At 35.4% G+C, this 20,502-nt stretch overlaps 1 protein-coding gene across 1 annotated transcript; it reads left to right on the top strand.

Moving 5' to 3' along the window:
- Nucleotides 1-788: 788 nt before the first annotated feature.
- LOC128236438 (autophagy protein 5-like) lies at nucleotides 789-13,999 on the top strand. Its single transcript, XM_052951298.1, has 8 exons — nucleotides 789-900; nucleotides 2,272-2,406; nucleotides 5,766-5,893; nucleotides 7,448-7,529; nucleotides 8,504-8,666; nucleotides 9,777-9,868; nucleotides 11,043-11,142; nucleotides 12,596-13,999. The coding sequence occupies exons 2-8, from the start codon at nucleotides 2,299-2,301 to the stop codon at nucleotides 12,748-12,750; spliced, it is 828 nt and encodes a 275-aa protein (XP_052807258.1). The 5' UTR covers nucleotides 789-900; nucleotides 2,272-2,298; the 3' UTR covers nucleotides 12,751-13,999.
- Nucleotides 14,000-20,502: the final 6,503 nt, after the last annotated feature.

The following is a 20,502-nucleotide window of genomic DNA, read 5'->3' as shown; positions in this document are numbered from 1 at the left end:
CATATTTTTTTCTCTGATATATTGGCATAAAAATGTCAACTATGACAATAAAAGAGAACTGGAGGCGTGCGCCGGGTGCGCCCCATCCCCTCCAAAATCTGCTAGTGTTTTACTTCAATAAAATTCATAACATTTTCTGCACATATGTATTTTATCTTGGGGCACATATATATGAAAATGTATACATAAAATATTTTCATTCCAAATAGACAACAGCACCTGTCACCCAGCTGTTACATGCGATGAAGCGTCTGATATAATTAACATTAAATAAATAAAATTCTTAAGAATAAAAACATATCGTTCGTGCTTATTAATTAATACGGCTGTCATTGCATTCTGCGGCACCGAAAGTGTTGAAACCGTATGACATAGTGACAGGATCTTTTGTCGTAGGTGGTGATGCCTCTGACACCGTGTAATTTTTTAGGTGAAACTTAATGAAAACCCTCTGGCAGCTTAATGTTTTTACAGTTATCTTTTGTTACAATTTCAAAAGTTTGACAACTTCTCCAGTGCCACTCTTTTTAACCAATATAAGTATATATTTTTTTTAAATGTGAATAACTTAGGAATCAATGACGCATACTTTGTCTACATGCGTGTCCAGAAAAGCAGAGCTACCTATCAAATATATCAATACTTATTTTTTTAAAAATAATTTCAAGAGAAAATCAGTGTTTAAAAAAATGCAATAATGATATTTTAAATACAGTGTAAGGGAGACAAATCCTATGTGCCACATTTAAGCTTCATTTTATCGTTGGGTTCAAACGAAAGTTGTCTACCTTGAACTAAATACTCTCTACGAAGAAGGAAACTGGGAGGAAATTCGGATTGTGACATATCCATTACATTTTACAATATTGTCATTTTTTGTCTTCAATAATGTTTTCAGTGGTAAATTGGTTTTAGTATGTTTGTTAATCTCACAGTATAGCAATGTTTAAAGCTTAATGTGAAATGTTTAAAGCTATTTATCTATTATTATTAGATAGGGTCCGTGAAATTACCGAAAACACGAAGACCTGGGAAAACCCGAAAACCCCGTAAATTTTCATTATTAGGGTATTCGTGGTCATTTGTACGACTGGATATAATACTTCATTGTGTTCGTGGGTTGTATGTCGTAGTTGTTGGTGGTTGTATAGGGGTGGGGAAGTCGGAAGAGGGGCAGGGGATGGCTAAAACCCGGGAACCCCTTTCATTTTTATTAGTACATACAGAAGAGTATGCAAGGTTGTTTGTACTCCGGGATTTAATAACTCATTGTGTTTGTGGATTGTATACCGTAGTTGTTAGTGATGGAAGAGGGGTGGGGAAGTCCAAATAATTGTACATTAACAGATTTTTTTTAGATTATTGATATGGCAAATCCTTCACTAACAAATTGATTAGTATCAAAAGTGGGTAGTCCAAATAATTGTATGTTGACGGATTTTTTTTATATTTTTGATATGGCAAAACCTTCACATACAAATTGTTTAGTATCAAAAGTGGGTAGTTGTTCCGATCAGGATTCCGGGTTAAAGCATATAGCGTCTATAAAATATCATAAATATCAAGAAATATTACCAGATAATGTTATTTTATATTAGTTCCGTACACAAAAAATAAATATCCAACTTATAATTATGAGTTTGACGGCTTTACTTCATTTCATTCTGTCAAAACATAACGATATATACATGAAGGGCACCTGCAAGGCTCTAGGGCACAGTTTTAAATCGCTCGGAACATTTCGGCCATGGCCGAGTTGTTACAATTGTGTAAAGAGGTCTATCTCGAAGCTTTGTCGGAGGAAGCCGAGTTATTACGATTGTATCGAGTTGTTCCCCTTTGCATAATTGTTGTCTGTGTCAGTCAACTTTCGTTTTATTGGAAAGGTAAACAACTTGTTTTAATGCATTAAATTCTTGTTTATTGCAAAATAACATTTCACTTACATGGTGAAATATGAATATAACTCTTTATGATCAATTTCAACCATAAAATACTTCACTTAAAACAATTTCAATATTTTTAAAACACCCCCGTTTTTTTGTACATTCCCGTTTAGACGATAGGGATTGGAAGAATCCCGTATAACATGTCTATGATTTTAGACTAGGTGGGGAAGCAATGGGAGATGACAATCATTTAGAATGAATTCAGAAGCGTCCTCCGTTACTTCGATGACCTATGCGAGATGACAATGATTTGATTTTGATTTTAGAAGAGACCTCAGTGTCCACAATGAGCCATTGGAGATGAAGATCATTTTATTTTCAGAAGCATTCTCTATGTCCACTATGAGCCATGGGAGATGACAGAGCAATCCTGAGAGAGAATTGGGACGGGAGGATCCCGGTGTGCTTCTCGCTGGCTGAGGACGAGATTGAGCAGGAAAAGCCAGAAAATGTTTTTGTATGTACCTTTTAATATATCATCATTCAATTTCTTTTTTGTTTAAACATATAACATACCATTGATCTTAATAGACTATCTAAGGTCATGAGAGTTGGTGATTGTTGTGTCCCCTGCAGAAAGCTCAGTGTCACACTAGTTTTTGTTTACAATCTTAAAGGGGCTATAAACCAGCTTGTCCCAGAATCGGCAAACAAACCTAGAATTGTCAATGAAAGCTAGGAGGATGCCAATGATACATCATTTTACATGATTAAAATAATGATTGCAACAATCATGTAAATTTTTCTGACGTTATTTTAAACTTACTTGAATTTACGGGGTTGACAACCCTAGTTCATTTTTAATTTTGAAAATGTGCAAAATCTGTGCAAGACACTTGTGTCGTACATGTGATACATCAGTAAGTAAGATCAAATGCGTTGAACACAACGATGTCAATTTTATGATTTGACAATTTCGTTTTTTCTTTGCAATCATTTATTCTGGTGTTCAGCCCCTTTAACACATGATCATGATGGAAATAGGGTCGAAGATGGCCCCTATTGATTCTGGTCCCTGTGTTTTTTCCAGCCCATTTCCCCTTCTGAAATAGTATATATTTCCGCCTACCAAGGCTTTTTTTGAGGAGCATGGACCTTTATACATTTACCAAATGTAGCAATATAGTGCCATTCATTAATATGCTGATAGGTTTGTTGAATAAAAAGGTTTGAAAACAAGTTGAACGATATAAGAATGAACAGCTCATAGATCAAGGTCATGGTGACCTTAACTTAAAAATTATATGCGCATCATGATCTGATCAATATCTTAATGACTAAGTGTACATACTTTAAACTTTGTATGCATGTTGGTCTAGGTCAGAAAATTACCTATTGGTCAAGGTCGGGAAATTGATTCAGGATTAAATGTCAAGGTCATTGTGTTTTTTTTTTAAAAATCATAGAGTTTCCGATTAATAATTTTTACACTAATGGGTGTAGAGTTTCCAAACTTGGTATGTGCATTGGTCATGATCAGTAGATGACACCAAGGTTTTTCAATATTGGATGGGGTCAATATTTTAAAGGGACTGTGTCACAGATTGGCCACAAAAAAGTTTTTTTTTCTGTAACGAATCTGAGGACAATTATCTAATAGAATGTGATACACTTTGATATCATAATTGTAAAAAAAAGTACCAAAATGAAAATGAATTTTTGTCGCCAAAATTGTAGTCCAGCGTCTTACTCACTGCGCTACAAAGGCTTTTTCTAATTTGGTGACATAATTAAGCTATAGACCTACCTCGGTAATATCACGTGATAACACCGTCTAGCCAATCAAGCAGAAGGAATGAATTCTACGCTGGTAGACAAACCCAGTAATCTTTTTTTAATGGAAAAATAAGAAATAACTGCTAAACTTAAATAAATTGTAAACTATGTGGTACTTCAGCTAGTAAGTTTCAATGCATTGTACACATTGATGCCAAGTTTATGTCAGTTTTCGACAATTTTCTCTTTTTTTCCGCTATTTTATCATACGTGTGACAGCCTCTTTAAGGTCATGGTGGCCTTTACTAGACAAATTACAGGGATTTTTAATGATAAGATATGTACCACTTGGTGTAGTGTCAGAAAGTGCATACTGATTCTTCATTATCGGCATGCACTTTGGTCATGACCATAAGATGACCTGTTTATTTTGGGGCCATTAAGGTAAAAGGTTATGGTCACTGATGTACCTTATCACCTATGATACAAGTGTCTTTCGCTGTTTTGGGATATTTTTCCAATTTGAAATTAACTGGGACTGCTGACCACGTAATTATATTTTAAAATAGTGTTGGTATATTTACAGTTCTCATACATGACCTTCACAGTCTTAGTATGTATACACACTAAAAATGGGGAACCAGTATGTGCTATTTTTAAACTGGCTAATTCCACTAAGACAGAAACCAATTATTCTTTTATCATGTAAAATAATGAATAATGAGGTCTGACAAACAGATCAGAGAAACTTCCCCCTCTGTTAAAAATAGTTTGAAGCCTGACAGACAGACCAGAGAATCTTCTCCCACAGTTTAAAATAGGTTGAGGTCTGACAGACAGACCAGAGAATCTTCTCCCACAGTTTAAAATAGGTTGAGGTCTGACAGACAGACCAGAGAATCTTCTCCCACAGTTTAAAATAGGTTGAGGTTTGACAAACAGATCAGAAAAACATCCCCCTCAACTCAAAGCAGATAGAATTCTGACAAACAGATTAGGGAAACTTTTCCCTCAGTTTACACAAGGTTGATGTCTAACATTTGAAGGAAAGTTCTTCTGCAGTTAAACTAGGAAGAAGTCTGTTATTGTAATCCCTCAGCTCAAAATAGGTTAAGGGAAAGTTCTCCCTTGGTTTAAAATAGGTAGAAGTCTGACTGTTTAGGAAAAGTTTTTCCTCAGCTCAAAATATGTAGAAGTCTGACAGTTAATTCCTTCAGCTTTAAAGGCCTAGTTTAAGGAATGTTTGGCATGACAATCCCCTGCTGTGCATCCCCTGTTAATTGCACTGATGTCACAGTAGGGCCCAATTTTCTGGTTATATGTTTGTTGGCTCAGGGCCATTTAGGGTACATTTCTAATAAAAAACCTCCAAAATGTACAGCAGGATACTCAGATCCAAGATCTGATAAGACAATTAGGCAATTAGATTAAGATCAATACACAGAAGTTGTGTACAATAGTGTTGTTTTTTTTTGGGGGGGGGGGGGGGTACACTTATTGAAGGATTAAACTAGGCCTTTAAATAGGTTAAAGTGGGTTCATTTAGGAAAGTACTCACCTCACTTAGCTCAATTTAGGTAGAAGTCTGACAGTGTAGGGAAATTCTCCCTCGACTTGAAAAACAGGGAAATCTCGCTGTTAAGGGAAACTTTTTCAAGATGTCGGAATATGGGAAGTTTTAAAGTTTAGGGTAACTTCCCCCTCATTTCAAAATACACAGATATCTGACAGTTTAAGAAAAATTTTCCCTGGTCTATACAGGGAAGTCTTAAAGTTTAAGGAAACTTTTTCATGGGATGGCTTGAAGTTGAATATAGCCTACTTCTAGCTTAATCCCTGAGACCCATACTACTTTTAAAACAGAATTGAATCAGGCAAGAATACTTTATTATTTTGTACCTGTGTTGACCCGATATTTTATTATATTTGAACAAATATATGAGGGTAAAGTCAAAGTGACAAAGAAAGAATATAAACAGCCTCACCTGAACAATCATTATGCACAGTGGATTTAAAAGTGATTTCTTTTAATATTCCTCTGTCTTGAAAATCGAGCTAAAATGTAAAAAAAAGTATTAACTTTACAAGTTCCATTTTCAGGCTCACGTTCCTAGACAGAGTTACTTCCCATTGGTAACTGAAAAGGTCTCCAAGTATTTTTCCCAGCATGTGGACAAAGAAAAAGTGGGAGAAATGTGGCTTGAGTGTGATGGACAACCTTTAAAATGGTGAGATCTAGGGACTGTTAATTTCTCTCACACTAAGGCCATACCAAATATATTCTTCGTTTAGAGTCATGTTTAAATTTCAGAATCTACCTACACTACATGGAAATAAATACGATAAAAAAATACATGTTACATGCTTTCCGGTGGCTAATTTATCAATGAAATTTAAATTATATTTCATTGTTTTAAACTGTGAAAATATCAATTTGATATTTGTCACTGTTTTCAAAATTGAGCCCGTTCTGCTATCCAAATTAAACATCAGCGTGCACAAATTCATGATACAATATCAACAAAGTCATTTCCTGAATGTAATTTAATGTCTTTAAAATTTTAAATACCAAATTAGGGTAAATGATAGAAAAAAAGTTTTTTCAGCGTCAGATCGCAATATACATGTATTCCAACATAATTATTTTTAATATCATTACAACCTAAGCAATTAAAATGCTGAAGAAAGTATTAAATACATGTGTAGGTCCCTACATCTGAAACAATTAACTACTCAGTGTAAATTGTATATTTCAAATAATTGCATTTTACGGTAAACAAGTATGCGCCAAAAAACTGACTTTTGAGCTGCAGACCCAGCCACCCATTGAAAGTATACAAATAATGTCCATTTGTCATTGCCTAAACTATGGTAAAGGAAGAATTTAATATTTGAATTTGAAATTATTGATACATTTTTTCTTAAAGATCACTCTCCCTATGCAGTCAAGATATTGACGTTGATTTAATTGAGGATAACACGCCTTATGATATATATTATGGTATACATATAAAGTTTCATTAACATGAACAAATATGCACAAATCCGATGCGATGCTGTGCTATACAAATAATATCTGTCATGTGTCAAAAATCCGACTTGAGGGCACCTGCGTTGCCAGGTAACGAGGCTTGCCGAGTTACCGGCTATGCAGCGTGCCCGAAGGTCGGATATTTCTATCCGGAACAGACACACATGATAGATATTTTTTCTAGCGTAACTTAAATTACATTTTTTGTGAAGAAAATACATAAGAAAGCGCGTTTTTGTACATTTCACCAAAAAGCGTGTGCGATGATGTTTACTGACGTCATGACGCCCAGTAATTTGTATTCACTGCATACGTCAATAAGTTCCTTCGCTATGACATATTTTAAGGGTTATTTTGTTTTGTTTTTAAGGAATATTTTTGTAAAGTTAATGTTAATGGAACTCATCTATTAAAATCTCATAACTATGGTTACATTGCGTGTTTTATAAAAGAAATTGAAAGTATTACGTCACAGCGCGTGACTCATCTGGCATGGGGGGATGCCAGATGGAGTTTTCCAGCACGGCTGAAATCACCGGAAATGTCTATCCGGTGTGTTAGAAAAATAAAGAAAGATATTTGTTATTGGTATAGCCTTGGGGTTGTCATTGCAGTACAAAGCCTCAAACATTGGCACATGTATTGCAATACCCATGAATCTGGTTTTACTAGGTGTGGACTTGTGCCCCTTTTTCGACTGAAAACAGCGCAGCGCTCTTGTCACAACTTCTTTTGCACATTTTCTTTACAGGCACTACCCCATTGGTGTTTTGTATGACATGTATGGGCATTTAGACTCCGGGTTGCCGTGGAAACTTACGATGCACTTTCAGGTAAGGCCAAAAAAAAATTGTTTGTTTAGGGTAACCTTCCCAAAATTTCTAGGAGGGTAGGTAGGGATTTTTTTTTTTTTTTTTATTATTTCTTTTCAAAATCTGTCGTAAGTTCAGAGCATTTTCTTGCACATGGCAGTCTTTCCTACATTACTGTCATTGCCTGACTTTGTTTTATCATATTAACAATAATTCTGATTAAAATCTACATTTATCTGCCCTTCGTAACTCTCTATTCGCTAACGAATATTTTTTGCTCAGAAACGGAAAAAAAATAGTTAGGGTCGGCGCATTTTTATAGGTAGGGTCGGGTTACCCGAAACGGACATTATTTTTTTTTAGGCCTAATCAATATAATGAATTCAGGTATGTACATTTGTGTTGTTTGAACCTTTCACATGTACTATTAAATCGAGGAATATAAAAAATGATAATACTAATAATATGTCATCTTGATGGCAAATCAAAGCTTAAATATTGTTTGGGCAGCTAGAGGCTATACATTATCGTAGGAGCAACTTCGTACCTAAATGTGATTTTCTTCAGCAGTAATGCACTGTTTATGTCTCATCTCTCTCTCTATATATATATGTACCAAATCGCTAATAGCAGTATTTATGTAAACACCCCTGACTAAACAACCAAATTACATTTAGTTATGGCTTCAGTACTAATAGTTAATCATTTATGTTCCAAAGAAGAATATACTGAAAACTTCCTGTTTGTTAAATGACCACAGTACAACTGATTTTATATTCCATTTATTTCAACTAGAACAAATTTGTATCATGCAGGACTTTCTAGAAAATAAAGAACTTCACTGTCCTGGTTGTGAAGTTATTTTAGTTTTGACTTCTGTATAGATCATTTACTAAATAATAGATAAAAAGAAGAAAATATTCATCGCTTAGCATTCATTTAATAGCTGGTGTAATAAACAACTTAATTACAGTGAACATTATTTAATCATGCAGGAGTTTCCAGAAAGTGAACTTCTTCACTGTCCAGGCCGTGAAGCCGTAGAATCGGTGTTCATGTCGACAGTGAAAGAGGCAGATGCTCTCAAACATCGTAGCAGCATTATCAACAGTATGCAGAAGAAGGACCACAAGAATATGTGGATGGGCGTTGTCAATGGTGTGTTCACTTTTGTTCAATTCTGAATTTTTAAAACACATTATTAACCAGGCTTTCACATAGTGAAACCTGGTTATTAGAATGACAAACGTCGTTGTTCGGGCGGTTTATAAGAAGAGTTTGTGGATACTTTTTATGGTATTGCGTTTGGGGTCCCTAGGGTCAAGGTTACTGTTACTAAAAACAGAAAAATGGTTGAAACTGAATATCTTTAGTTAGGGTTGACATATCTTGACCAAACTTGGTTAATAAGAAGAGTTTATGGATACTTTCATGGGATTGCGTTTGGGGCCCCTAGGGTCAAGGTCACTGTTACTAAAAATAGAAAAATAGTTGAAACTGAATAATTTTAGTCAGGGTCCACATATCTTGACCAAACCAGGTATAAAGGAAAAGTTTATGGATACCTTTCAATGGATTGCATTTTGGGTCCCTAGGGTCAATGTCACTGTTACTAAAAATAGAAAAACAGACACAGGCTGAAGTTCTTCTGTCGATCATTAAAAACCTGGTTTCATCGCATTGCGGCATTTCTTGTTTATTAATTTGGAATCAATGTTAATAGTTTTGTACGATGAATATCAATAAGATACTTTTATTGAAATGCAGTTTAAGCCAATACAGAGTTATGCCTGGAAATATATAGTCTTTTTGCTTACGATCATTTTTGAGACGGGGCCATGAACATTAATAATTTTAGCACTGGTACCCTGTTTGTAAACGCCTTGAAACCAGTTTGGGTGCTTATTGTATATATATAAGAGTGCTTAAAAAAGAGGCTTACAGTGCTAATGTTAACCAATTAAAGAAACAAGAGGCTTACAGTGCTAATGTTAACCAATTAAAGAAACAAGAGGCTTACAGTGCTAATGTTAACCAATTAAAGAAACAAGAGGCTTACAGTGCTAATGTTAACCAATTAAAGAAACAAGAGGCTTACAGTGCTAATGTTAACCAATTAAAGAAACAAGAGGCTTACAGTGCTAATGTTAACCAATTAAAGAAAATTTTGTCAATATAAAATGGTATATTTTATTTCCTGAGGTAGTCAAAACTATACACAAGTTAATGTATGTGTATGAACAGGGTAGCAAATATTGTAAATTCCAGACAGGTTTGACCAGTTCTGGCCAATCAACAAGAAGCTGATGGAGAACACAGATGAGGAGAGCATCAAGTACATTCCGTTTAGAATCTACCAGGTATATTTCACTATTCGAAACGTTGTCAAAATGATCCAAGCTTGTAACGTTAGTAATGTAGCATGCTACTATATAATAATATTTTTAACTTGCCTGATGTTTTTTTCAAATTTAATGTGAAAGCATTTGTATCATTGACATGGTTGTCTTCATTGAAGTGAAAAACTAACCATTGCACAAGTAAAATAATGCTCAAGTTATTCAAATGAAACTTGTGGTCATTAAAGCTGCACTCTCACAGATTTACCATTTTCACATTTTTTTTTATTTTTTGTCTTGGAAAGAGCAAAATTTTGCGTCAGTACTGCAAACCAATGATATAACATTGCTGACAAAAAATCAGATCGTAGATTTTCATATTTCCGTTCGAAAATTAATGTTTTATATTCTAAACCGTTACTAACGGTTTAAGAAAAACGCTCAAAACATCATTTTTTGAACTTAACTACAAATATGCAATGTAATTTTTTGTCGGCAGTCTTATTTAACTGTTTGCCATGGATTTTCGCAAAAATTGGCTCATTCCAAGACAAAAAATAAAAAAGTTGTCCAAATGTTCAATTTGTGAGAGTGCAGTTTTAAAGTACATAAACTTTTCATTGCCATGAGTAAAATAATGCTCAAAATATTTAAATGAAACTTGTCGTCATCTAAGTGCAAAAAAAAAACCCATTGCAAGCAGTAAAATCATGCTTAAGATATTCAAATGAAACTTGTCGTCATTGAAGTCCAACCACTAACCATTGCCACAAGTAAAAACAAAATATTCAACTGAGTCTTTATACAAGTTTCCATAGAAGCCCATTAACTTTAATAATTTAATATTCAGAACAATGTCAAAACGATTCAAGCTTGTAACATGAGCAATTTTGCATGCTACTCTAGAATTATATTCTTACCTGGTCTGGGTGTTTTTGAAGAAATATGTTGGGATAATGTGATAGCCCTTGTCTCATTGAAGGCGTTGTCGTCAATTAGTTTAAAAACTAACCATTGTCATAAGTAAAAATTGGTCAAGATATTCAGATGAAATTCAGATTGAAATAAACATGAGGGTTGGTTGGTGTTCGTTCTTGTTTAGTCTGAATAAATCTGTCACTACACTAATATCTATTACAAAGCAGGATTTATCTGGATACATAGCACTTGGAGAATTGTATTACTTCTGTTACAGAGTGAGACTGGTTTTATACAGAAGTTGTTCCGACCGTTCTCCGAGGAGGGCCAGGAACACACGCTAGATGACCTGATTAAACACGTTCTTCCAGATCTAGGTATACAGTAGATGTGAACAACCAATATACAGATATATTGATAAACACGTTTTCTATATCTAGCTATACCCAAACATTATACAGATATATTGATCAACACTTTTTTCCAGATCTAGGTATACACAAACATTATAAACATATATTGATCAACTCGTTCTTCTTGATTTAGGTATACACACACAATATAGAAATATATTGAATAACTCGTTCATCCTGATCTATTATTTTGGAAAAAAACCTGTATCATTAGGCTTTGACGAAGCTGTTGTCTCTGGGGTTCATGGTCATGTTTAATTATTGACCACTCTGTTAATGATTACAGTACCGAAGCATACTTTATACACTCCGAACCCATTTTGATTTAACATACCACCTCCCTTAAAACAATCAACAAAGAAAAACAAACAAACAGTTTTGCTGTTTTCTTCTGTTTGTGTGTAGATTGATGTAAATGTTATATAATACCACATATAGAACTAATAAATCTACTAAAACTTTGTAAATGATGAGGTAACTGACACAGAACTGTTGCAATTTTAGGATTTAAAAACATACAAACCTTTGCCATGAAAGTTTACCATGGTGATGTGGCATATCGGGTACAAAACACACACACGTCTGTATGTCAAAGGTTCAAAAATGTCTGAAACCTGTAGGCGTCTACTCCATCTAGTGTTTAATAAGGTGTCGCAAGGCGAAGTAATAAACACCCCTTTAAAGAAAGATCAGTTTACAGGAATCAGCAGCAGATAATTCCAGGTTATGGAAATTAAACTTAGATATGCCAGATGTTGTCATAAATGAAGTCTCAATCATGAATTACCTTCATGGCATAATTTTATATTCATTATAACTTTTCCTGTGAAGTCATAAATGAAAAATGTTCACGCTATATTGAAACATTTTATGTTATCAACACAGTAAATCATCAATTTACTTTATGTTAAAATTGTCAAGTCAAGAACAAGCGGGTAGGTTCTATTTGATGAAATATTCTACATGTAGTTTATAAATTGATAGTTTCTGAATTGCTCGCAAGTCCTTCCACCAGGGGTTATCCCACTTAATGGTATTACAAAAAGTGCAATATGTGTCTTTTGAATTATAATTATATCCTACTGATGTCCAGGATGAAGTTTCCGGGACTTTGTTAGTTAATAAGAAAGAAACCTTATTTTTATGCCCCCTTTTGAAAAAAGTGGGGTATATTGTTTTTTTGTAATTGTCATACGTCTGTATGTAAGCATGAAATACCGCCAAAATATGCCAGCCTGTGACTTTAAATTGTCACTGAATTTGAATTAGCAAAAACCGAAGTAATAAGAGGGCTTTAATCGAAGGAATGGAACTACCTGATGAGACGACCATCTTCTGTTTATCCAAACATCTCAGAAACCAGGACAATTCCGATAACTCGTGAAGAATGAATTCTGAATAACTTGTTATTTTTCAGATGAAGATGGTAATAAGAGAGTATTAATACAAGGAATCGAGGTACCCGGCGAGACACCCATCCTCTGGTTATCAGAACACCTCAGTTACCCGGACAATTTCCTCCACATCTGTGTAGTCAACCAGCCCTCCATGACAATTTCTGACCATTGGTGACGATCGGGCAGTGTGCAATATTTGGAGATGGTGGGATAGTAAAGTCCCATATTATTAAAACGTGTATGCGGATAGTCTGTCATTACATGAGGTTGATGTTTTCGAGTGTATAATTATATAAGTATATTCGAGAGAATAATTACCCATTTTCTTGTAATAACTCGAATTGGACATCATTTTGCCCTTCTTTTCTAGCGTCAATGTTTACTACCGTAAAATAGTACAATTTTCATTTTTTGTAAAGAATGTGTTATGTGATAAACATTTTCTTGCATTTGTTGCCATTTAAATCAAAAGAAATGAAACTCTTGACGGAAGAATAACTTGCTCTATATTTTCTTGTATTAAATGGCAACGAATGTAATATCCTATGTCAAAAAACATTGTAACAGACCTTTGTCCAATAAATTCCCTTAAGCTTTTTTCTGTTTTTCTAAGATAAAAAGGTGTGGCATTTTTATAACCTTGGTGTTGGCCGCGGCGGTAGATGCTGTTTCATTCATCCATTTACTTAGACAGTATGTATGTTTACGTGTTGGATAATCAGACAATTACTAGTATTGTAAATCGATTATTCAATCGGGATAAATCGAAAATGTATTTCCGTACTAAGCAGTAGTAGGACAATAAATGTTTACAACTTGTATGTCTAATAAGTTCTATATATTTCAAAAATGGCCCAAAATATTTCTTCAAAATTGGCCCAATATATTATATGACACATATTTGTCTTTTTGGTATGTTTGTACCTTCTTTGCACCGACTTATTATGGCCGTCACTAATATCAGTATCAAGTTTCTTCGCTCTGTCTCGAATAAATTTTAGTTATATCCCTTGTTTGGCGGAGTAAGAACTGACGAGCATTACCATCCACTTACAACAGTCGATTAATATATGCGTCCTGATTGTCAAACGAGCCAAACTTGGCGGGGAGTATAAAATAGATACAATGCACTTATATCTTAAATGTAATAATCAACATGTTGATAATGATGGTTCAATAAAAGTATAAAAATATTAATACATATGATACAGTTTTGCATTATTATATGGATGTTTTTTCTTACAATTTTGTATGAGGTTCAAATTTGTTGACAATGAAAATTGGATCATTGATAAATAAAATATCATATGCCAATGAATTTCTATGATTGTTTAGAACTGTTGATATATGATCGTGTTTCTGTTAATGGTTATTTTATATGATTATATTAATGAAATGTGCTTGAAATAAATACTAATCAGTCATGTTTTTGTTTCCTTCAGCCCATATGCAGTTTTTATTTACTCTGACTTTCATATTTGGAGTTTTTTTTAGTATACCTCCTCTGAAGAAAAGATACATAACGATTTGGAAATGTTTGTCTGTTTGGTAGATGGTTTATCAAAAACTATGTCTAATCTTCATAATGACCCAAAAACTCAAGGCCACAGTAAATGTTTTGAAATCCTTTTCTATGCAATAACTCGAGAATAATTTTGCCTAGGATATAGGGTCATTTTATCAAGAATTCTTAATGCGTTTGTCATACCAATAGCCATAATAGATTATCAACAGTGCGGTACTGGGACGGTTGTCATAAAACATTTAAAGGTGTATCCTCACTTATTGTCCTTAGTTAGAATCTCATTGGTCATAAAATTTGATTATTATAAATGTCTGAAATACTAACTTTCAATAATTTTATGGTATATTCATAACATTTGTACATTTTCAATTTGATCACAAATATTTTTGGAAATCAAGTTCAAAAATGACGTTAAGAAATTTATGAAAAATTCTAGGTACGATTCTTAATGCAACTGCTTCAAGATGGCAAATTATGTTTACAGTCCAATGAAAACACTGAAATTCTACTCTTAAACTTAAGCTAGATGTAAATGAATTATTGAATACATCCCTTAAAGGACCTGCTTCATAAAGTCTCCAATGATTGATTCTGTACATATGAGAGTGTTTCAACAGTATAACGGGGGTTGTTTTATCAAGTATTCAAGGATTGATTCTGTACATATGAGAGTGTTTCAACAGCAGAACCGGGGGTGTTTTATCAAGTATTCAAGGATTGATTCTGTACATATGAGAGTGTTTCAACAGCAGAACCGGGGTTGTTTTATCAAGTATTCAAGGATTGATTCTGTACATATGAGAGTGTTTCAACAGCAGAACCGGGGTTGTTTTATCAAGTATTCAAGGATTGATTCTGTACATATGAGAGTGTTTCAACAGCAGAACCTGGGGTGTTTTATCAAGTATTCAAGGATTGATTCTGTACATATGAGAGTGTTTCAACAGCAGAACCGGGGTTGTTTTATCAAGTATTCAAGGATTGATTCTGTACATATGAGAGTGTTTCAACAGCAGAACCGGGGTTGTTTTATCAAGTATTCAAGGATTGATTCTGTACATATGAGAGTGTTTCAACAGCAGAACCGGCGTTGTTTTATCAAGTATTCAAGGATTGATTCTGTACAAATGAGAGTGTTTCAACAGTAGAACCGGGGTTGTTTTATCAAGTATTCAAGGATTGATTCTGTACATATGAGAGTGTTTCAAACAGTAGAACAGGGGTGTTTTATCAAGTATTCAAAGATTGATTCTGTACATATGAGAGTGTTTCAACAGTAGAACAGGGGTGTTTCATTTAGTATTCAAGGATTGATTCTGTACATATGAGAGTGTTTCAACAGCAGAACCGGGGTTGTTTTATCAAGTATTCAAGGATTGATTCTGTACAAATGAGAGTGTTTCAACAGTAGAACCGGGGTTGTTTTATCAAGTATTCAAGGATTGATTCTGTACTTATGAGAGTGTTTCAACAGCAGAACCGGGGGTGCTTTATCAAGTATTCAAGGATTGATTCTGTACATATGAGAGTGTTTCAACAGCAGAACCGGGGTTGTTTTATCAAGTATTCAAGGATTGATTCTGTACATATGAGAGTGATTCAACAGCAGAACCTGGGGTGTTTTATCAAGTATTCAAGGATTGATTCTGTACATATGAGAGTGTTTCAACAGCAGAACCGGGGTTGTTTTATCAAGTATTCAAGGATTGATTCTGTACATATGAGAGTGTTTCAACAGCAGAACCGGGGTTGTTTTATCAAGTATTCAAGGATTGATTCTGTACATATGAGAGTGTTTCAACAGCAGAACCGGGGGTGTTTTATCAAGTATTCAAGGATTGATTCTGTACAAATGAGAGTGTTTCAACAGTAGAACCGGGGTTGTTTTATCAAGTATTCAAGGATTGATTCTGTACATATGAGAGTGTTTCAACAGTAGAACAGGGGTGTTTTATCAAGTATTCAAGGATTGATTCTGTACATATGAGAGTGTTTCAACAGTAGAACAGGGGTGTTTCATTTAGTATTCAAGGATTGATTCTGTACATATGAGAGTGTTTCAACAGCAGAAACGGGGTTGTTTTATCAAGTATTCAAGGATTGATTCTGTACAAATGAGAGTGTTTCAACAGCAGAACCGGGGTTTTTTTATCAAGTATTCAAGGATTGATTCTGTACTTATGAGAGTGTTTCAACAGCAGAACCGGGGGTGCTTTATCAAGTATTCAAGGATTGATTCTGTACTTATGAGAGTGTTTCAACAGCAGAACCGGGGGTGCTTTATCAAGTATTCAAGGATTGATTCTGTACTTATGAGAGTGTTTCAACAGCAGAACCGGGGGTGCTTTATCAAGTATTCAAGGATTGATTCTGTACTTATGAGAGTGTTTCAACAGCAGAACCGGGGGTGCTTTATCAAGTATTCAAGGATTGATTCTGTACTTATGAGAGTGTTTCAACAGCAGAACCGGGGGTGCTTTATCAAGTATTCAAGGATTGATTCTGTACTTATGAGAGTGTTTCAACAGCAGAACCGGGGGTGTTTTATCAAGTATTCAAGGATTGATTCTGTACTTATGAGAGTGTTTCAACAGCAGAACCGGGGGTGTTTTATCAAGTATTCAAGGATTGATTCTGTACTTATGAGAGTGTTTCAACAGCAGAACCGGGGGTGTTTTATCAAGTATTCAAGGATTGATTCTGTACTTATGAGAGTGTTTCAACAGCAGAACCGGGGGTGCTTTATCAAGTATTCAAGGATTGATTCTGTACTTATGAGAGTGTTTCAACAGCAGAACCGGGGGTGTTTTATCAAGTATTCAAGGATTGATTCTGTACTTATGAGAGTGTTTCAACAGTAGAACAGGGGTGTTTCATTTAGTATTCAAGGATTGATTCTGTACATATGAGAGTGTTTCAACAGCAGAACCGGGGTTGTTTTATCAAGTATTCAAGGATTGATTCTGTACTTATGAGAGTGTTTCAACAGCAGAACTGGGGGTGTTTTATCAAGTATTCAAGGATTGATTCTGTACTTATGAGAGTGTTTCAACAGCAGAACCGGGGGTGCTTTATCAAGTATTCAAGGATTGATTCTGTACTTATGAGAGTGTTTCAACAGCAGAACCGGGGGTGCTTTATCAAGTATTCAAGGATTGATTCTGTACTTATGAGAGTGTTTCAACAGCAGAACCGGGGGTGTTTTATCAAGTATTCAAGGATTGATTCTGTACATATGAGAGTGTTTCAACAGCAGAACCGGGGGTGTTTTATCAAGTATTCAAGGATTGATTCTGTACTTATGAGAGTGTTTCAACAGCAGAACCGGGGGTGTTTTATCAAGTATTCAAGGATTGATTCTGTACTTATGAGAGTGTTTCAACAGCAGAACCGGGGGTGCTTTATCAAGTATTCAAGGATTGATTCTGTACTTATGAGAGTGTTTCAACAGCAGAACCGGGGGTGTTTTATCAAGTATTCAAGGATTGATTCTGTACTTATGAGAGTGTTTCAACAGTAGAACAGGGGTGTTTCATTTAGTATTCAAGGATTGATTCTGTACATATGAGAGTGTTTCAACAGCAGAACCGGGGTTGTTTTATCAAGTATTCAAGGATTGATTCTGTACTTATGAGAGTGTTTCAACAGCAGAACCGGGGGTGTTTTATCAAGTATTCAAGGATTGATTCTGTACTTATGAGAGTGTTTCAACAGCAGAACCGGGGGTGCTTTATCAAGTATACAAGGATTGATTCTGTACTTATGAGAGTGTTTCAACAGCAGAACCGGGGGTGTTTTATCAAGTATTCAAGGATTGATTCTGTACATATGAGAGTGTTTCAACAGCAGAACCTGGGTTGTTTTATCAAGTATTCAAGGATTGATTCTGTACATATGAGAGTGTTTCAACAGTAATACAGGCGGCGGGGGTAATCATAAACCCTACAAGTGGTTCTGTATTTATGAGAGATTCTCAACAGTAAGTCAGTAATACTGGGGGCGTTTCATCAAGTATCCAAAAAACGTTTCTATACTCATAAGATATTTTCAACAGTACTACAGGGGTTGAGGGGGTCTGTACTTATACGAAATTTTCAACAAGGTGTACGTTTCATCAATTATCCGAGATATACTTATAAGATATTTTAAACAGTTATACAGGGGGCGTTCTGTAGTACTACGGGGATATTTCATTATATGATTATCAAAGGAGAGAATCTGTATTTGTAATATATTATCAACAATTGAACAGGGGGACGTTTCATTAAGAATCTTCACGTGGTTCTGTACTGATGAAAATTTATCAAATATCAACACATATTTAGGCCAATTACGAAACATTATCAAGCAAATTGAATTGATGATGTTAATAAATCAGGTTGTTTTTGTTGGAGCGATGCAAAAAATTAGCAGCAGTAACATGTGACGCAACTCTCTGGAACAATGGGGCTGAACAAGATTGAGTTGTCTTTCTTTGATCACACCTGCATGAGTATTTTGATAAACAATTCGTTGACAAATGTTATATACTTTATTACAAATACTAACATGTTACATTTTTTAAATATTTTTTCGGACAAAAAGAGAGTGCATTCTGTTATAATTTATTTTCTTAAAGCAAGTTGGATTCAATGTTATTTGAAAAATTGCAAATATTTCATAACGCCTGGCTCTGAAATCAATGACCCCATTTCTAATCAGAGATCTCTTTTTTGTAAAAGTGAACTTAGCCCTCATATTTAATAGCTTAAAGTAAAAGTGTAACCAGTGAATATGATTCAAAATGAGCATTTAGAAAATCTGGTATACTTTCCTTCTGCTCTTCTTAATTGTATTTACCTGAAAAGTTAACATGCGCACAGGTATCCGATTATTAAAAGTTATTGAAGAGTCTTGTAAAGGCAAAACTTTTTTCTTTTGGAACTCAAATCAGATTCTTCAATACATAATTCTAGAACATGTATTAATATAATGACCTCATTTTATCAACGAGCTTAGTTTGAACCAATTTATTTCAGCTAGATTGTGAAAACATAAATAACTTCGTGTCTTGTTTCATGGGGTGTCCTTTCTGAGATACCATGAGAATGTACCTCGGGTTGGGATCCAGCCTACAAACTAGGTTAAGCTTGGGTTAAGGGCGAACATTTATACTAGGGATGCAAACGAATATTCGAATATTCGATCAAACGTTTGGTATTCGAATGTCAAAATCGGTATTCGAATATTCGAAAAAAAAAATCAATAAAGAGAACAAAACACATTTTGCCTTCATCACTGATGTTGTTTATAAAGCTCGTTTATCTTGTTTTTACAACGATTGGCCCCTAATCCCAGAGGTGTGAATGTGATGACTAGACACGCGACATGTGTCATTTAGGGACATTTCGTCGGGTACTATAAAATTTTATACAACTAGACCACTCTCAATTGGTGGGGATTAACCCTACAACCTATTGATTGAGAAGCGAACACGAATACCACTTGACGACTCTGAACATGGTGGGATTCGAAACCACAACTTATTGAGCGAGAGGTGCAAACATATACCACTAGGCCACTTGTGGTGGGAACTGAACCCACAACCGCTTCGGTGACAGGCAAACACCTTAACAACTCGACCAATCTCACCCTGGTGGGGATCAAACCTGCAGCGTCTTTGGTGAGAGGCAGGCACTCTTGTTGAGATCGAACCCACAACTTCTTGAGTGAGAGGCGAACATCTTTGGCTCTAGACCACTCTCATCCTGATGGGGATGAAACCCAAAGCCTCTTGGGTGAGAGGCGAACGCCATTACCACTAGGCCACTCTTATCCTGGTGATGATCAAACCCACAACCTCTCGGGTGAGAGGCGAACGCCTTTACCACTAGGTCACTCTTACCCTGGTGATGATCAAACCTAGAACCTCGTGGTTGAGAGGCGAACGCCGCATACCTACAACCTCTTAGGTGAGAGGCGAACACCTTTACCACTAGGTCACCCTTACCCTGGTGATGATCAAACCCACAACCTCTTGGGTGAGAGGCGAACGCCTTTACCACTAGGTCACTCTTACCCTGGTGATGATTAAATCTACAACCTCTTGGGTGAGAAACGATCATCTTAAACCTTATGTCACTCTTACCCTGGTGATGATTTACCCACAACCTCTTGAGTGAGAGGCGAACGCCTTTACCACTAGGTCACTCTTACCCTGGTGATGATCAAACCTATAACCTCGTGGTTGAGAGGCGAACGCCGCATACCTACAACCTCTTGGGTGAGAGGCGAACACCTTTACCATTAGGTCACCCTTACCCTGGTGATGATCAAACCCACAACCTCTTGAGTGAGAGGCGAACGCCTTTACCACTAGGTCACTCCTACCCTGGTGATGATCAAACCTACACCTCTTGGGTG

Source organism: Mya arenaria, chromosome 6 (assembly GCF_026914265.1).
Source record: "Mya arenaria isolate MELC-2E11 chromosome 6, ASM2691426v1".
Taxonomy (NCBI): Eukaryota; Metazoa; Mollusca; class Bivalvia; order Myida; family Myidae; genus Mya; species Mya arenaria.
The sequence above is the reverse complement of the archived record's forward strand: the minus strand, read 5'-3'. Positions and strand labels throughout refer to the sequence as shown.